We start from the raw sequence: 14612 nt of genomic DNA on the forward strand, positions 1-14612 counted from the left end.
AATATCTCCAAAAACAAACCAAAAAAAAAAAAAAAACCACTATCAATACAAACAGTACAAATACTAAATAAAGTTTTCGTTTTGGAGAGGATACTCCTCAAGAGTTCTTCCCAAATTACTCCATTCTAGAACTAATGGTAATCTCCCTCCCCTGCCCACCCCCCACCCCTGGCTATGTAAGGATGTAACTAACAGTTGTGGTTCAGTTGTTTCCATTCACTTTGATTTAGAGGAGGCTGCAACTTGCCCCCATCCCCATTTTCTGCTCTACCTTTTCATTTTTCATTAGACTTCCACACCCCCAATATGCCAGATAAGTCACTTAAAAATAATAATTACTATCATTATTTGATTTTGTATTATCTTATTATTCGTCTTTCCCCCTTCCCCTGTGGAAATGTAAACTTCATGGAGCGGTGGGTTTTGTTCACTGGACTCTGGCAGTTCCCTGAGGGCAGGGTAAGAAAGCTGGGTTTGGGGGCACGTGGGTGGCTCAGTCGGTTAATTGTCTGACTTCGGCTCAGGTCATGATCTCAGTTTGTGAGTTTGAGCCCCAAGTCGGGCTTTCTGCTGTCAGAGCCCGCTGGAGCGTGCCCTCTCTCTCAAACATAAATAAACATTTAAAAGAAAAAAAAGAAAGAAAGCTGGGCTTGATTCTGGGGATAGGGGCATTCCATGGGGTTGAGAAACACCAAGGACTGCAGATGGTCAGTCTTCCTGTTCTGTTGTAGTTATAAACTGTGCCCTTTTCACTTCTTAAAGTTTTTTGTTTTTTGTGTTTTTTTTTTAATTTTAAAGGGAGAGAGAGAGTAAGCAGGGGAGAGGGACAGAAGGAGACAGAATCTTGTTTAAAAAAAATTTTTTTTAATGTTTATTTTTGAAGGAGGGACAGAGCGTGAGTGGGGGAGGAGCAGAGAGAGAGAGGGAGACACAGAATCCGAAGCAGGTTCCAGGCTCTGAGCTGTCAGCACAGAGCCCGACGCAGGGCTCAAACTCACTAACCGTGAGATCATGAGCTGAGCCAAAGTCTGTGAGCCGAACGAAGTCAGACACTTAACCAACTGAGCCACCCAGCCTTTTATTTTAATCTTTTTATTTTAATTTTTTTTTTAATTTTTTTAAGTTTTTAAATATTTTTTTTTAAGTTGGGGCACTTGGGTGACTCAGTCGGTTAAGCGTCCGACTTAGCTCAGGTCATGATCTCGTGGTCTGTGAGCCCTGCGTCTGGCTCTGTGCTGACAGCTCGGAGCCTGGAGCCTGTTTTGGATCCTGTGTCTCCCTCTCTCTCTGCCCCTCCCCCACTCATGCTCTGTCTCTCTCTCTCTCTCAAAAATGAAAAAAATTTTTAAAAATTTTTAATATAATAAAATTTAATATAATATAATAATAATTTTAATATAATAAGTTTATTTATTTTGAGAGAGAGAGAGCAAGGATGCATAGTGGGAAAGAGTAGAGAGAAGGAGAGAAAATCTCAAGCAGGCTCTGTACTGTCGTCACAGAGCCTGACATGGGCTTGAACTCATGAACCATGAGATCATGCACTGAGCCCAAATCAAGAGTCAGATGCTTAACCAACTGAGCCACCCAGGGGCCCCAAAGAGAGAGAGAGAAAGAGAGAGAGAGAGATTGAGAGTTCCACCACTCTCAGCGCAGAGCCCAATGCAGCACTTGATTCCATGACCCTGGGATCATGATTGGAGCTGAAATCAAAAGTCTGTTGCTCAACCCACTGAGCCACACAGGCAGGCCCAAAGATTTTTTTTTATTTTTAAGTAATCTCTATACCCAATGCAGGGCTCAAACTTACAGCACAGAGATCAAGAGTCGCAGGCTCTACTGACTCAGCCAGCCAGGTGCCCCTCTTTTCACTCCTTAAAGTGTCACAGTTCAAAGAACCAGGTGATGGGGGTAAATGGATTGGAGGGGAGGAGAGGAGGCCTCAGGAGTCAGGATATAAGAACTCCAGGGGAGAGGGAATGACCAGCTACAGAGGAGGCAAGCCCTCTCCTATTGGGGACTAGCTCAATGTCTAGTGCATGATTGCAATAACCTCAGGGGGTGCATGTTTGGGAACTGGAAAGACAACAGAATAATCAGGAGAAATTTCTCTATACATATACGTGCCAGCAGGAATGGATACGCACTGGGACAAATTGTGAGAGGGACTCAAGCAGAGGGAAATCTTAACTGATTTCTGGATTCTAGTCCTGGACAGGTGACAGAGGGACAGCAGCCCCAGGGTGGAAGCAGGAGGAGGGAGAGTGATGACCAGTAGAGTAAGATGGCCTTTATTTTTACAAACTGAAAATATGTCTCCAATTTAGGCTAAATATAAAATCAACACATACTCTTCATGAAAGAGTCAAACAACACAGAAGCATATAAATGGTACAAAGGAAAAGATCTTCTGTAATGTCATCTTTCTGGAGAGTCCACCTCTAGCTACTTGAGACCCCACCGGGTGGAGAGGGAGTTGTAGGCCTCTATCTTGTAGGGGAAGCTATCTGGTTGAAACAGTTAGATTGTCCCCACCTCTGGTCTGGCTGGAAGGCGCCCAAGAATTTGGCATGGAGACAAACCAGGTCTGAGGCTCCAAAGCTGGGAGGGGGTGGGGGCTAAGAAGGGAGGCACAGGTCTTGCCCATCAAACCTTTTACTTCTCAAGAAACTTCCCTCTTTATTCCTTCTCTAACCCTGACTCTTTTCCTCACCTGGTAGGGAGAAGGGCAGGAAGAGGCTTCCAGAGGTGAGTCATGGATGAACATGCTGGAAGGGGCTGAGGTCACCTTGAGTGAAGCTGTCTTAGGCAGGAGAGGTACCCAAAGGGATTTCCTGTAGAGCAAGGCCTCCAGGAAGATCCAGGATCACCCTGACCAGGTAAAGCTGTGGCCGGCTGCATCAGTCAGGGTTCTCATGAAGCCAGAAGCTGCCTGCTCTCCTTCCCTGTCCCATCCCCTACCTGAGGTCACCCCCACAACTCCTGACCAACGGTGGTCTTCAGGAGCCTCTCTGGACACAAGGTCGATAATGTAACTAGAACCCCAAAGACCACTTTTTTGGAAGAAGCCAAAAAGATTACCAAGGTGACCCTTTTTTATTTTTAATTCTATACTTTAACAACTCTACAGGTAAAGGGAACACAGCAAACATCACACATTATTGACATCCTCCTGCATTCTCCTCTCCTCGTACACGTACATTTTACCTGCCTTTAGTGTGCACACATTATTTACTCTTTACAGTATCTCATGAATCCACAGCATCCCATTTTCCATGGGCCTGGGGCCTCCCTCTAGGTCATGTATTGTAGAGCTGGCTGAGCCATTCACTTCCGCACAGGCATTTGGCTGGAAGCGAAGTCAACACTGTTGTGCCCATCCTTCCTTTCCTCTTCAAGGTTTCCTTTAGGAAAGTGGGATCTCCAAGCCAGCCGGTGTGAAGAGTTTTTACCATTCTTGTTACACTCTTGTTATATTCTGCAGAGAAGGTGAAACAATCACAATGTACAGTGTTGCCAGTTTCCCAGAGCTCTGCAAGTGCTGGATATACATATACATATATATATATATATATATATATATATATATATATATATATATAGTGGTTTAACGGTTGTATAGTGAATTCCCCCATTTCAAGTCACTTTCTCCAGGTCATTCGGTCAGTGAGTGGCAGACAGATCCAGTTCTAAGAGGCCACGTCTTCTCACCCCAACTCAGTGCTCTGTCTGCCAAACCACTCTGCTTCTGACAGTCGCTTCTAGACATGGACCCAGCAGGCTCTTCTTGCTTTTCTTGTCCTTTGTCCATGGAGGAAAACTGAGCCACAGCCTTTCCCTTCCTTATTTCTGTGCCATGCCAACCAGCTTCTCAGTTTCAACTGGGCCCTTCCAAAGCCTGCTAGATCCAGGTCCTGAAGGGTTCCTCCGAAGACAGCATGGCAGTGGCACAGGCTTCCACCTCTTCCCTCCTGCAGCTGATTAACTTCTGGGGTGAATTGGTTATTTTCTGAAAAAATAATTTTCATTAATATTCATTCATTATCATGTCATAATATTCATTATGGTAGAATATTATACTACTGCTACATTATAGTAGCAATAAAGTAGTAGTCACAATCATAGAGAATATTGCAGAAATCTCAGCTATTTGATTAATTAACTTTCAAGCAGAAAAAAAAAAAAAAAAAAAAAAGATAATTTTAACCCCGGGATCAGGGGTTTCCAATATTTACTGAGATCATCCTCCAATTCACAGACCAGCAGATCTCTTGGGGCCCTGCTATGTCCATGCTCATCTCTCTGGGACACTGCCCCACAAAAGCCCAGAATGTAATTCTGGTCAAAAAGTCTAACCTCCTTCCACCAGAGAGCTCTGAAAATAATGACCTTGTGAGATGCTCGACATACAGCATGTGGCAGGGTGCCCAGTCCAGAGGGGGCGCTCCATAAATGGGAGTCCCTTCCCACTCATATTCGTGTTGTTACCATCTTCTCCCAGCGCTCCAATACGTATTCCTAACTGGCTGTAAAAGTGCAGGTGTCAGCATTTCAGAGGGACTCTCCCCACTGCTCCACCAAATTCACTAGGTTCTTCCACAGTTGTCTCCCACGACCCTTCCTGTCGTCACTCCAAGGAGGAGCACATGGGCACAGCAAGTAAGCAAGGGGTTCCTCCACCTCAGTGCCCAGGAGAAATCAGCTTCAGGGAGCCAGGTGCCCTTGATCCTTGTTTGCAAAGAGGCGGCTGCAGGGCTCAGTCCTAGTGTTCACAGGCATGCAACGGGGAAGGACAACGTACAGGGTCCACCGAGGGGGGAGTGCTGTGTGGAGCCCACCACCAATTCCCTGCTGCTGGTCCAGTCAGATCCTTAGGATACTAGCTACCTAAATCTGCAGCGATTACATTTGATTATTTAACTCTAGAGCAGCACTGTCCAATGGAAACATAATTTGAGCTATATAGACACCTTAAAATTCTCTAGTAGCACATTTTAAAAAGTAAAAAGGAACAGGTGAAATTAATGTTAATGTACGTTCTTTTTAAAATAAAATATTATTTTAATTTATGATCTACATAAAAATATTAATGAAATGAGTTTTCAAAGTCTATTGCATATTTTATATTTACAGTACATCTCAATTTGGACTAGCCACATTTCAAGGGCTTAATAGTCACACATGGATTGCGGCCACCATGTTGGAAAGTGTAGTTCTAGAACATGAAAGTAAAACAGCACAATCGCAGAAGTTCAGAAGGTATGAAACTCTCCTCCTGTAGGCTAGAACAGACTTTCAAGCAAGGCTCAGTTGATTTGGTTTTTAATCTGGATTAGTTTTCCACATTTAAAAATCAGATTTCCCATAAACATTTAGAGTTCTGGTTCCTCATTTAAAACTTGGAGATCCAGTAACACTGGTTCACATTCCCTCTCAGCAACAACATGCCAGAGCTGAAAAACAGCTGCCTTCTTTAGCTGGGACATGTTTGCCATGGTCCCCACCATCTCTCTCTGTCGAATTATGTTCACTGCAGTGCACTTTTTTTTTTTTTTTTTTTTTGTACCTGTCTGGGCCCCAGAGGCATCTGAACACATAAACTCCACTTTCTACAAAGCACACTAAGCCAAACTTGGGATGGCCCACTGAAGAATGACTACCTTGGGGCCACCTTTATGCATACCCATATTCCTGTGGAATGGGACAGCAAGAAGAGAAAGAATAAAGTCAGTCATAGAAAGGAAAGGAAGACTCTTTTGCACCAAAGTCTCCATCCCTATGAAGCAATTATGGATGAAAGGCAAGGAAAAGAAATAATACTTTAAAATAGGGACTATACACTGAGCATTCTTTTTTTTTAATTTCTTTAAAAAAATTTTTAATGTTTGTTTATTTTTGAGAGAGAGAGAAACAGAGCATGAGCAGGGGAGGGGCAGAGAGAGAGGGAGACACAGGATCCAAAACAGGCTTCAGGCTCTGAGCTGTCAGCACAGAGCCCGACGTGGGGCTGAACCCACAAACTGTGAGATCATGACCTGAGCTGAAGTTGGACGCTTAACCGACTAAGCCACCCAGGCACCCCATTTTTTAAAAATTTTTAATATTTATTTATTTTGAGAGAGACAGAGTGTGAGTGGGGGAGACGCAGAGAGAAAGGGAGATATAGAATCTAAAGCAGGCTCCAGGCTCTGAGCTGTCAGCACAGAGCCTGACACGGGGCTTGAACTCATGAGCTCTGAGATCATGACTTGAGCCAAAGTCAGACGTTCAACCCATTGAGCCACCCAGGCGCCCCTGAGCATTCTTGATATAATTCTCTTTGCATATATATTTTTGTTTTAGACTGTTACTTGTTGATATAAATTTGAATGGAAAGAAAATCTTAATGGTGTATTTTAGAATTCAACCATCACCAACCGTGAAATTATAGATGTAGACATGAAGTGTTTAATCCAAACAGATAAATTAAACACTTACAAACTCCATAGGGCTTTTTGAAGAATTGTCAAGGATTTCCACTTGGTAATTTTCCAAAGTTTGATTAGAAAGATGTGTGGGTTTTGCAAAGATGGCTGGAAGTTGCTTTTTAGTACTTTAGAAGATTATCACTAAGGCAAATGTTGAAGTACAGCTAGGCTGTACTAAAGTCAAGGCTGCGGTAGGAGAGAGGGTGGTGGTGACATTCAGCTCCAGAATCTGTGTGGGATTTAATGAACACTAGTGATTGAGTTCTCATATAGCACTATGGGAAATATACATATACTCAGAGAAATTGTTCACTGAAAACATCTAGGGAGAAAAAGAATAAAAATTAAAAACCTTATGGAAAGGAATGTGCACAGGAACAGACACCAGAATGATGTAGGGAGGATGGTTAAGAACAGAGAAGGGAAAGGTAGGCAAGGATAGTGGTATCTATCTCCCATGGATAAAAGTGGTCATATTCTCACAGAATATCCTTATTTCTGGTCTCCTCTAAAGTTGTTTGGTTTTCTCCAAACACTATTTAAAAAAAATTTTTTTTAACATTTATTCTTTTTTTTCTTTTTTCTTTTTTTTTTTTTTTTTTTTTTGAGAGACAGAGCGTGAGTAGGGGAGGGGCAGAGAGAGAGGGAGACACAGGATCCAAAGTAGGCTCCAGGCTCTGAACTGACAGCACAGAGCCCAACGCGGGACTCAAACTCACAGACTGTGAGATCATGACCCGAGCCAAAGTCAGTCACTTAACCAAATGAGCCACCCAGGCACTCCTAGAGTGTGGCTCTTAATGCATTAGAATTCCTAGGACTTCTTGCCATTTGAGGGCTCTTCCTGTGTACCTGAAATTCTATAAGCAACTGACCCTTTACATGGTTCTTTCCTGGCCCTTTGCTCTGTCACTCACTTTGGGTCTTGGAAGGATCCTATGTCCCTCATCCTGCAGTAAGGAGGGACCTCTGCTGGGCTGCTGAATGTAGACTAGAAGAAGAAAATGAGAGAGTGTGTTAGGAATGGAATACCCTGTGAGTAGAGGGTGAGCATGAGTAACAGAGTTGAGAGGAAAACCACAAAAGATGGTTTGATGGAGTCCAGCCGAGGAAGGCTAAATTTTTTACCACATGTGGAAAAGAAGAGCTATGACCTGCCTCAGACAGGGATGCTATCCTACCGTTATCATTTTGGATTGGTCCAGGACCTTCTCTTTCACTCCACTTATGGTGGAGGAGCACTGATCAGACCAATCCTCCTATAGATAACAACTTTAAAAATTGGTCAAAACATGGGGCATCTCGATAGCTCAGTCAGTTAAGCATCTGACTCTTGGTTTCGGCTCAGGTTATGACCTCATGGTTTCATGGATTCAAGCCTTGCATCAGGCTCTGCACTCACAGCACAGGGCCTACTTGGGATTCTCCCTGTTTCTCTGCCCCTCCCTCACTCATGCTCCCTCTGTCTCTCTCAAGATACATAAACTTAAAAAAAAACTGATCAAAATATAAAATCAACTTCCTTAGGTCACTGGAGAGCAACGAACAGTTGACACTTGAAAGAAGATAACATTACTGGGTGAGTTTCACATTTTTTACAGTTCCCCGACTGAGGGCAAGTCTCTCTTGGTGCCATGAACAGTGACAGATATGGATGCAAACACAAAAGTTAGATGGTGAGAGGACCAGAGTTCAGTGTTAATGGACTGAACATTCCAGCTAAATGGCAGAGATTATTGGAATGGATTTATTAAAAAAATAAAATTTTAAGACCAACATATGCTGCTACAAGAGACACACTTTAAATATGAGGATATGGATAAGTATAAAGTAAAATGGATAGAAGATAGGCTGTTCAAACAGTAAATAACAAAAAGTTATACAGATATCAGGATAAGGAATATTGCCAGAGATAAAGCAGGACACTTTATAATAATAAAAGTCTCAATTATTGTTTATATATTTTTTAAAATTCATTTTTGAGACAGACAGAGCATGAGCAGGGAAGGGGCAGAGAGAGAAGGAGACATAGAATCCGAAGCAGGGTCCAGGCTCTGAGTTGACAGCACAGAGCCCAACGCAGGGTTCAAACCCACGAACCATGAGACCGTAACCTGAGCCTAAGTCAGATACTTAACCGACTGAGCCACCCAGGTGCCCCTAAAAGTCTCAATTATTAAGGAAGACATGACAATTATAAATATGCATGCACCCAAAACAGAGTATCAAAATACATGAAGGAAAAATTGACAAACATAGACACATCTACTCTCCTAGCTGGATATTTTGTTGTCTCACTCTCAATAACTAATAGAACTATACCAAAATATCTGAACAGTATGATCAAATATTTTGACCCAATTGATATTTATAAAACACTACTCCAACAACTGCAGAAGACACATCTTTATTTTTTTGAGAGAGAGGGACAGAGAGAGAATGAAAGAGCACGAGCAGAGGGAGGGTCAGAGAGAAGGAGAGACGGAATCCCAAGCAGGCTCCACACCGTTCCTGCAGAGACCTGATGCGGGGCTTGTGCTCAGGAACTGTGAGATCATGACCTGAGCTGAGATGAAGAGTCAGACGCTTACCCGACTGCAGCACCCAGGCACCCCCAGAATACACATCCTTTAATGGTCCCACAACTTTGAGCCCCTAGGGTTCTTGCTGAAGGGGAATAGGCCGGCCCTGCCCCCCTGTGTTTGCTATACCACGGTGCCTTCCTGTTTGGCAGTGAACCACTTAGTCATTCAGAGTGGGCTGGTGGGGCGCTGATGAAATGCACATTGGTAAGCAATGATGGAAAAGGGAAAACGAAATGAGTCAATATATAAAGACTTAGAACAGTGTCTGGCACTTAACTCTGCACCAGTGTCAGCTAAAGTTAGGTCTACGTAGAAGCGCTAGAAAGAGAAAGAGCTGGTGTTAGGATGACAGGGTGGAGGGTGTAGTGGAGACTGGGTCACAGGGAGGATTACTTCCACGTGCAGGGAGAGCATGGCCTGTGCTCGCAGGGTCATGCAGATATCATAAGAGTAACTCCTTCCAGAGTGACTCCAGGCTAATAAAGAACCATAGGCACTTCTGATTCTAGTTGCCTCTGAGAAGCTGACTGCTAACTCCCTCCTGCCAGGAGAGATCTGAGAGAAATCCCTGAGGTGACAGGGATGGGTTTGTTTTTGTTTGTTGTTGCTTTGTTTTGTTTTGTGCTGCTTTAAGTGTCGAGGTCTAGGTGGCATGGGGGGGCACAGGAGTTAGCAAAATGGCACATAGGGAGATACTGGAGGCCTGCTTTGGCTTTCCTACCACCCTGGCATGGGCATAGGACCTACCCCCATTGGAGACTCAAACCTGCCTTGGCAAGGAGATGAGAAAACAGGTGGGGACCCCTAACCATGGGTAGTCTCTGGCCAGGTCCAGACTGTCCCCCAGCCCCCAGCCAAAGGCAAAGCATGGTCCATGCTTCACACACATGCACTATGCCCTGAGAACCAATGAGGCTCTTGGCATATGAGTTGAATATGTTGGGTTGGAACATGAATGGATGTAGCTGCTGTTTTAATTATGGCAAGGGACCAAGAATGCTCGCAGGTCAATACAGAAGTGTAAGATTGTGCGTGACTCTTGAAATGCCGAGCATCCTGAATGGTGTAACACACCTGCTCTCTTGGCTGTGCCAGGTCCTGAGGGCAGGAAGCAGTGGCCTGATGGGAGCCTGAGGAAGGCTACCACTCCCCAGAGAAGAAGGTTCTCTCTCAGCCCCTCTAATTAGAAGTGAATTCTAATTCACCTGGGTGGCTCAGTTGGTTAAGTGTCCGACTTCCACTCAGGTCATGATCTCACAATTTGTGAATTCAAGCCCCACATCGGGCTCTCTGCTGTCAGCACAGAGCTCGGATCCTCTGTACCCCTCTCTCTCTCTGCCTGCCCCCACTCTTGCATGCTCTCTCTCTTGAAAATAAATAAACATTTTAAAAAAAGAAGTGAATTCTTATAAATCCTCTTCTCTCCTCTTTGTGCAAATGCTTGTAAAGCCACAGAATGTGTGCCCATGCCAGACTCATCAAACTCCATCTGGTAAGCGTCATGCTGAAAGGAAAAAAGAATATCATTACCAAGGTGTCGGGAAGCACCACCACAGGGCAACAGGAGTGCCGGAGCAGCCGGCCCATTTTCCAGATGGAAAGGGGCACAACCACGAGGATCAGCATGAAGCCAACAAACCCAAACAGGGCCAGCGCCAGGGGGAGGGTCTCTCCTGGAAATGAGAAGATAAGAACAGGCTTAGGAGACAACAGAGAAGGTGAAGTCCCCCACCCTGGCCTCCCTTGCTTTTTCCTGGAGTTGGCTCTGCACATCGGCCAGGACGGCAGATGCCAACATCCTGAGATTTGACATCTGCCTTAGTGACTAAAATTACCACCATTAAAACCATTTTTCTTAGAATCCAGATTAAGGCGTTGTTTTCAGAAAGCCCCAGGGAAGATTAAAATCTTTTTCTTGGGAAGGGAAAGGGAGGAACATCATGTGTTAGGCCACTAGCTGTGTTAACACGTACCTCGGCGCAGCTGCCGGGAGGAAGGCAGAGTGCCAGGACACCGGCAGGATGAGGGGGAGGTGCCGAGAGAGAACAGCACAGAAGGGAGCTGGTGGTAACTGAAAACAAAATGTGTTTCACAATTTGCTCTTGGCATTGACTTACATTATGGAGGAAAATACTGACCTCAGAAAACAGTCACATTATAACTACGATATATCGAGCCCCTGCTATCGTTAAGTGACTTACCCCCGGTCACACAGCTAGGGCTGGCTCCGAAGCCCAGAGTCATTGTACTGAGCATGCTCAGTACATGCATCAGAAAGTGCCAGGTGTGAGCATCTGCAGATGCAGAAGGGGTGATCGGTTATGTTCCCACCTTTCTGTTCTGCGTGATGTGGAGCAACTCACTGGGCCCCTCTAGGTCAGACCCCTCACCCACGGTGTGAAGGGTGGCACAGCCAGCGAGGCCACAGAGAAGGCTGTGGTATCAGGTATATGGCTGGGGGCACTGTGCTCTGTTTCAGTGATTTTGTAAAATACTTCGGCAGTACACATCAAGAAATGAATGTTCATACCCTTTCATTTACTCCTCTGAGTGGATTCCAAAGAATAATTTCAAGGAAGGAAACAGTTATACGCAGAAAGCGGTTCATGGCGACATCTGGACTAGGGCAAACAGCCCCATAACCAGTCTCCCTCCGCACCTCCCACCACCTCCATGTATGCTCTGGTGTGTTTTGTTCATAGCACATACCACCAAGTGAAACTATCTCATTTGTTTACTTGTTTATAGCCCGTCTCCCCAACTAGAGAATAAGCTCCCATGAGGGCAGGGGCTGCCCTGCTGTATCCCAGTGACTAGGCCAGTATTTGGCACATAGTCAGTGCTCAGTAAGTAGTCACTGAATGAATGAATGAATGAATCAATCAATCAATGAACATCATCATCAAAAGAAATGGAAATAACCTAAAACACAGAAATAGATCTAAATACCCCAAAATAGGAGACAAGTTAATATATTATGTGACATTGGCATGGTAGCTTAGGAATTCAGCTATTAAAATGGGAATTGGGATATACACAAATTTGTTCACTACAGCCTGATTTCTAATGGCAAGACTGGAAAGCACAGAATATATAATATACATTATAATATCATATATATTATATATATTGTTATATATATTTTGGCACACTGATTAATTCACTTATTATACATCTTCTTTAAAAATGAGGTAGGTCCGGATGCCTGAGTGGCTCAGTCGATTAAGTGTCCAACTCTTGATCTCAGCTCAGGTCATGATCTCACAGTTCATGAGTTCGAGCCACACGTCGGGCTCTGCACTGATGCAGAGCCTTTTCTCTGTCCCTCCTTTGCTTGTGCTCTCTCTCTCTCTCTCTCAAAATAAATAAATAATCTTTAAAAAAATGAGGCCTGTCCACATGTACTGACATGAAAAGATGTTCACAATATACTTCTAAGTGAAGACAAGTAAGGTACAGAATGGTAAGCACAGTACAGTCCCATTTTTGCCTATGAGTATTGGCATCACACAATGATTGGAAGATTCAACCACAAACTTGCCAAAGGAAACCTGAGTGGTGTGGGGGAGAATGGAGAACATGTACCTCTCACTTTATACACTTCTTTGTTGTTTGGATTCTTCACCAAACTTGAATCATATGAAAGTACTAAATTTTTTTAATTTTTTTTTTAACGTTTATTTATTTTTGAGACAGAGAGAGACAGAGCATGAACAAGGGAGGGGCAGAGAGAGAGGGAGACAGAGAATCTGAAACAGGCTCCAGGCTCTGAGCTGTCAGCACAGAGCCCGACGTGGGGCTCGAACTCACGGACCTTGAGATCATGACCTGAGCTGAAGTCAGACGCTCAACTGACCGAGCCACCCAGGCGCCCCAAAAGTACTAAATTTTTAAAATAATTATTTAAAGATGAAAATGTTACACAAAAATGTCATTTGTGGTGCTTGAGTGGCAGAATCATGGGATATGGGGTATTGTTTTGTTTCTTTTCAAAGGATTTTTTTTTAACACTGTAAGTTTTAGACTATAAAAAAGTCAAGGGAAAAAAGTTAGGTCAAACCAGGGGATTCTGCAGACTTTCCATCAAGTCCCTTCCAGCTGAAAGTAGGGGTGATATACAGTGGGGTGCCTCCTTGCAAGGTCAGACTCTCATACCTCTCTGGCACCCTCAGCCCACCCTGGTTCACAAGTGCTTGCAACATCAGGCCTCAGGCCTAGGGAGCTTTCAAGAGGAAAGTGTTCTAGACAGGTGCTCAAGTGACCCCAACAAGCCCCAAGGTGAAATCTTGCTTCTAAGAGAATTACAGGAAAGTATACTTTCACCACAGAAACCCACCCAGCTCGGGGGCAGGTCAGTGAAACCTAGGGCAAACTCAGAACTAAAGGAACCCAGCAGACAACCCGCATCCACCAGGAGGGGCCTTCACCTATGTAGGACTCCAGGAAACAGGCAAGCCATCCGTACCTTGCACCTTGACACATTCTGCCTGGCTGAAAGGGCTGTGTCTCCCGATGGCCTTCACGAATGTCTGGACCTTCACACAGTATGCAGCCCCTGGTTCCATGGTTTCCAGGTGCACCGGAATGCCCCTGCTCCTCACCACTTTGACATGTTCCTTTAGGAGACCAGAAAACAGTTATACCCTGAGGGAAGCAGGACAGGACAAGGCAAGAAGAGCCAAGGAAGTAAAGTTCTAGATATTTCCTTTCTGAGATGCATATAAAATGTTCCCTCTCATTTACTCATTCATTCATTCTCATGTATTTATTAAGTACCTACTATGTGCCAGGTACTATTGTAGGCACAGAGACATAGCATTGAACAAAATAAAGTCCCTGCACTCATGGAGCTTACATGGGGGACAGAGACAATTATAGGCCACATGGCAGGTGGTGATAGAGCTGTGAAGAAAAAGGAAGTAGGGCAAGGAGGTAGAATTATGAGAAGGGACTAAACAGAGTGGTTAGGGAAGTTCTTTCTGACAGGGTAACATTTGTGCAAACACCTCAAGTTCAGAAATCTGACTGAGCCGGGGGACTTGGCATGGCCAGTGTAGCCAAAGTGATCAGTTCACAAGAGCACTGGAGCCAGTAGGATATGCTTCCTCACCCATCCATCTATTTACCCATCTGACCACCCATCTGTATACCCCTCTACCTCCACCCACCCGGTGAGGCCTGTGCTCCACATTTGTACCTGTAGAGGCTTGTCTGGGCCAAGCCCCAATGACTCAGAGTACATGCTCCTCTCTCAGCACTGGCCCTGCCAGTTTCCAAGGGTGGGGAATGGGCTCCATCCCAAAGAATCTGAGGGAACTGCATGCTCCCTCCTGCCTAGGCCCTGATCTATCCCCATACTACTCCCTCTGCCTGGCTGGCAATGCCATGTCCTACCACTGAGCCCTGACCCAGCACAAGTAAATACTGGAAACCATTGTTATTGTCTGCCCCACCTACACATGTCACTTTTCAGGGGAAAACACCCAAATTACAGCCCCTGTTGAGTAGATGGTAGGGCATGTGCCTGGCCCCCAAGATACTGCTGTGAGGTCAGGGGCAC

General features: G+C 44.6%; 1 protein-coding gene across 5 annotated transcripts in view; it reads right to left on the bottom strand.

The window, feature by feature from the left end:
• Positions 1-3585: 3585 nt before the first annotated feature.
• The window catches only part of IL20RB (interleukin 20 receptor subunit beta), a 31070-nt gene continuing 20043 nt past the window's right edge, over positions 3586-14612 (bottom strand). For 2 of the 5 annotated variants that reach the window (XM_019437421.2, XM_019437433.2), the window contains exons 5-7: positions 13518-13668; positions 10583-10725; positions 3586-4009 (exon numbers count right to left, since the gene is read on the bottom strand). In XM_019437421.2, the coding sequence (XP_019292966.2) occupies positions 3902-4009; positions 10583-10725; positions 13518-13668 (402 nt within the window). In that variant the 3' untranslated portion in view covers positions 3586-3901. Of the gene's footprint in view, positions 4010-6477; positions 6697-10582; positions 10726-11025; positions 11124-11146; positions 11347-13517; positions 13669-14612 lie in introns of those variants that run through there. The other 3 variants (XR_002076742.2, XM_019437450.2, XM_019437442.2) reach the window with 3 other exon arrangements.

The sequence above is a fragment of the Panthera pardus genome, unplaced genomic scaffold (genome assembly GCF_024362965.1).
Source record: "Panthera pardus isolate Hobbes unplaced genomic scaffold, ASM2436296v1 HiC_scaffold_16, whole genome shotgun sequence".
Lineage (NCBI taxonomy): Eukaryota > Metazoa > Chordata > Mammalia > Carnivora > Felidae > Panthera > Panthera pardus.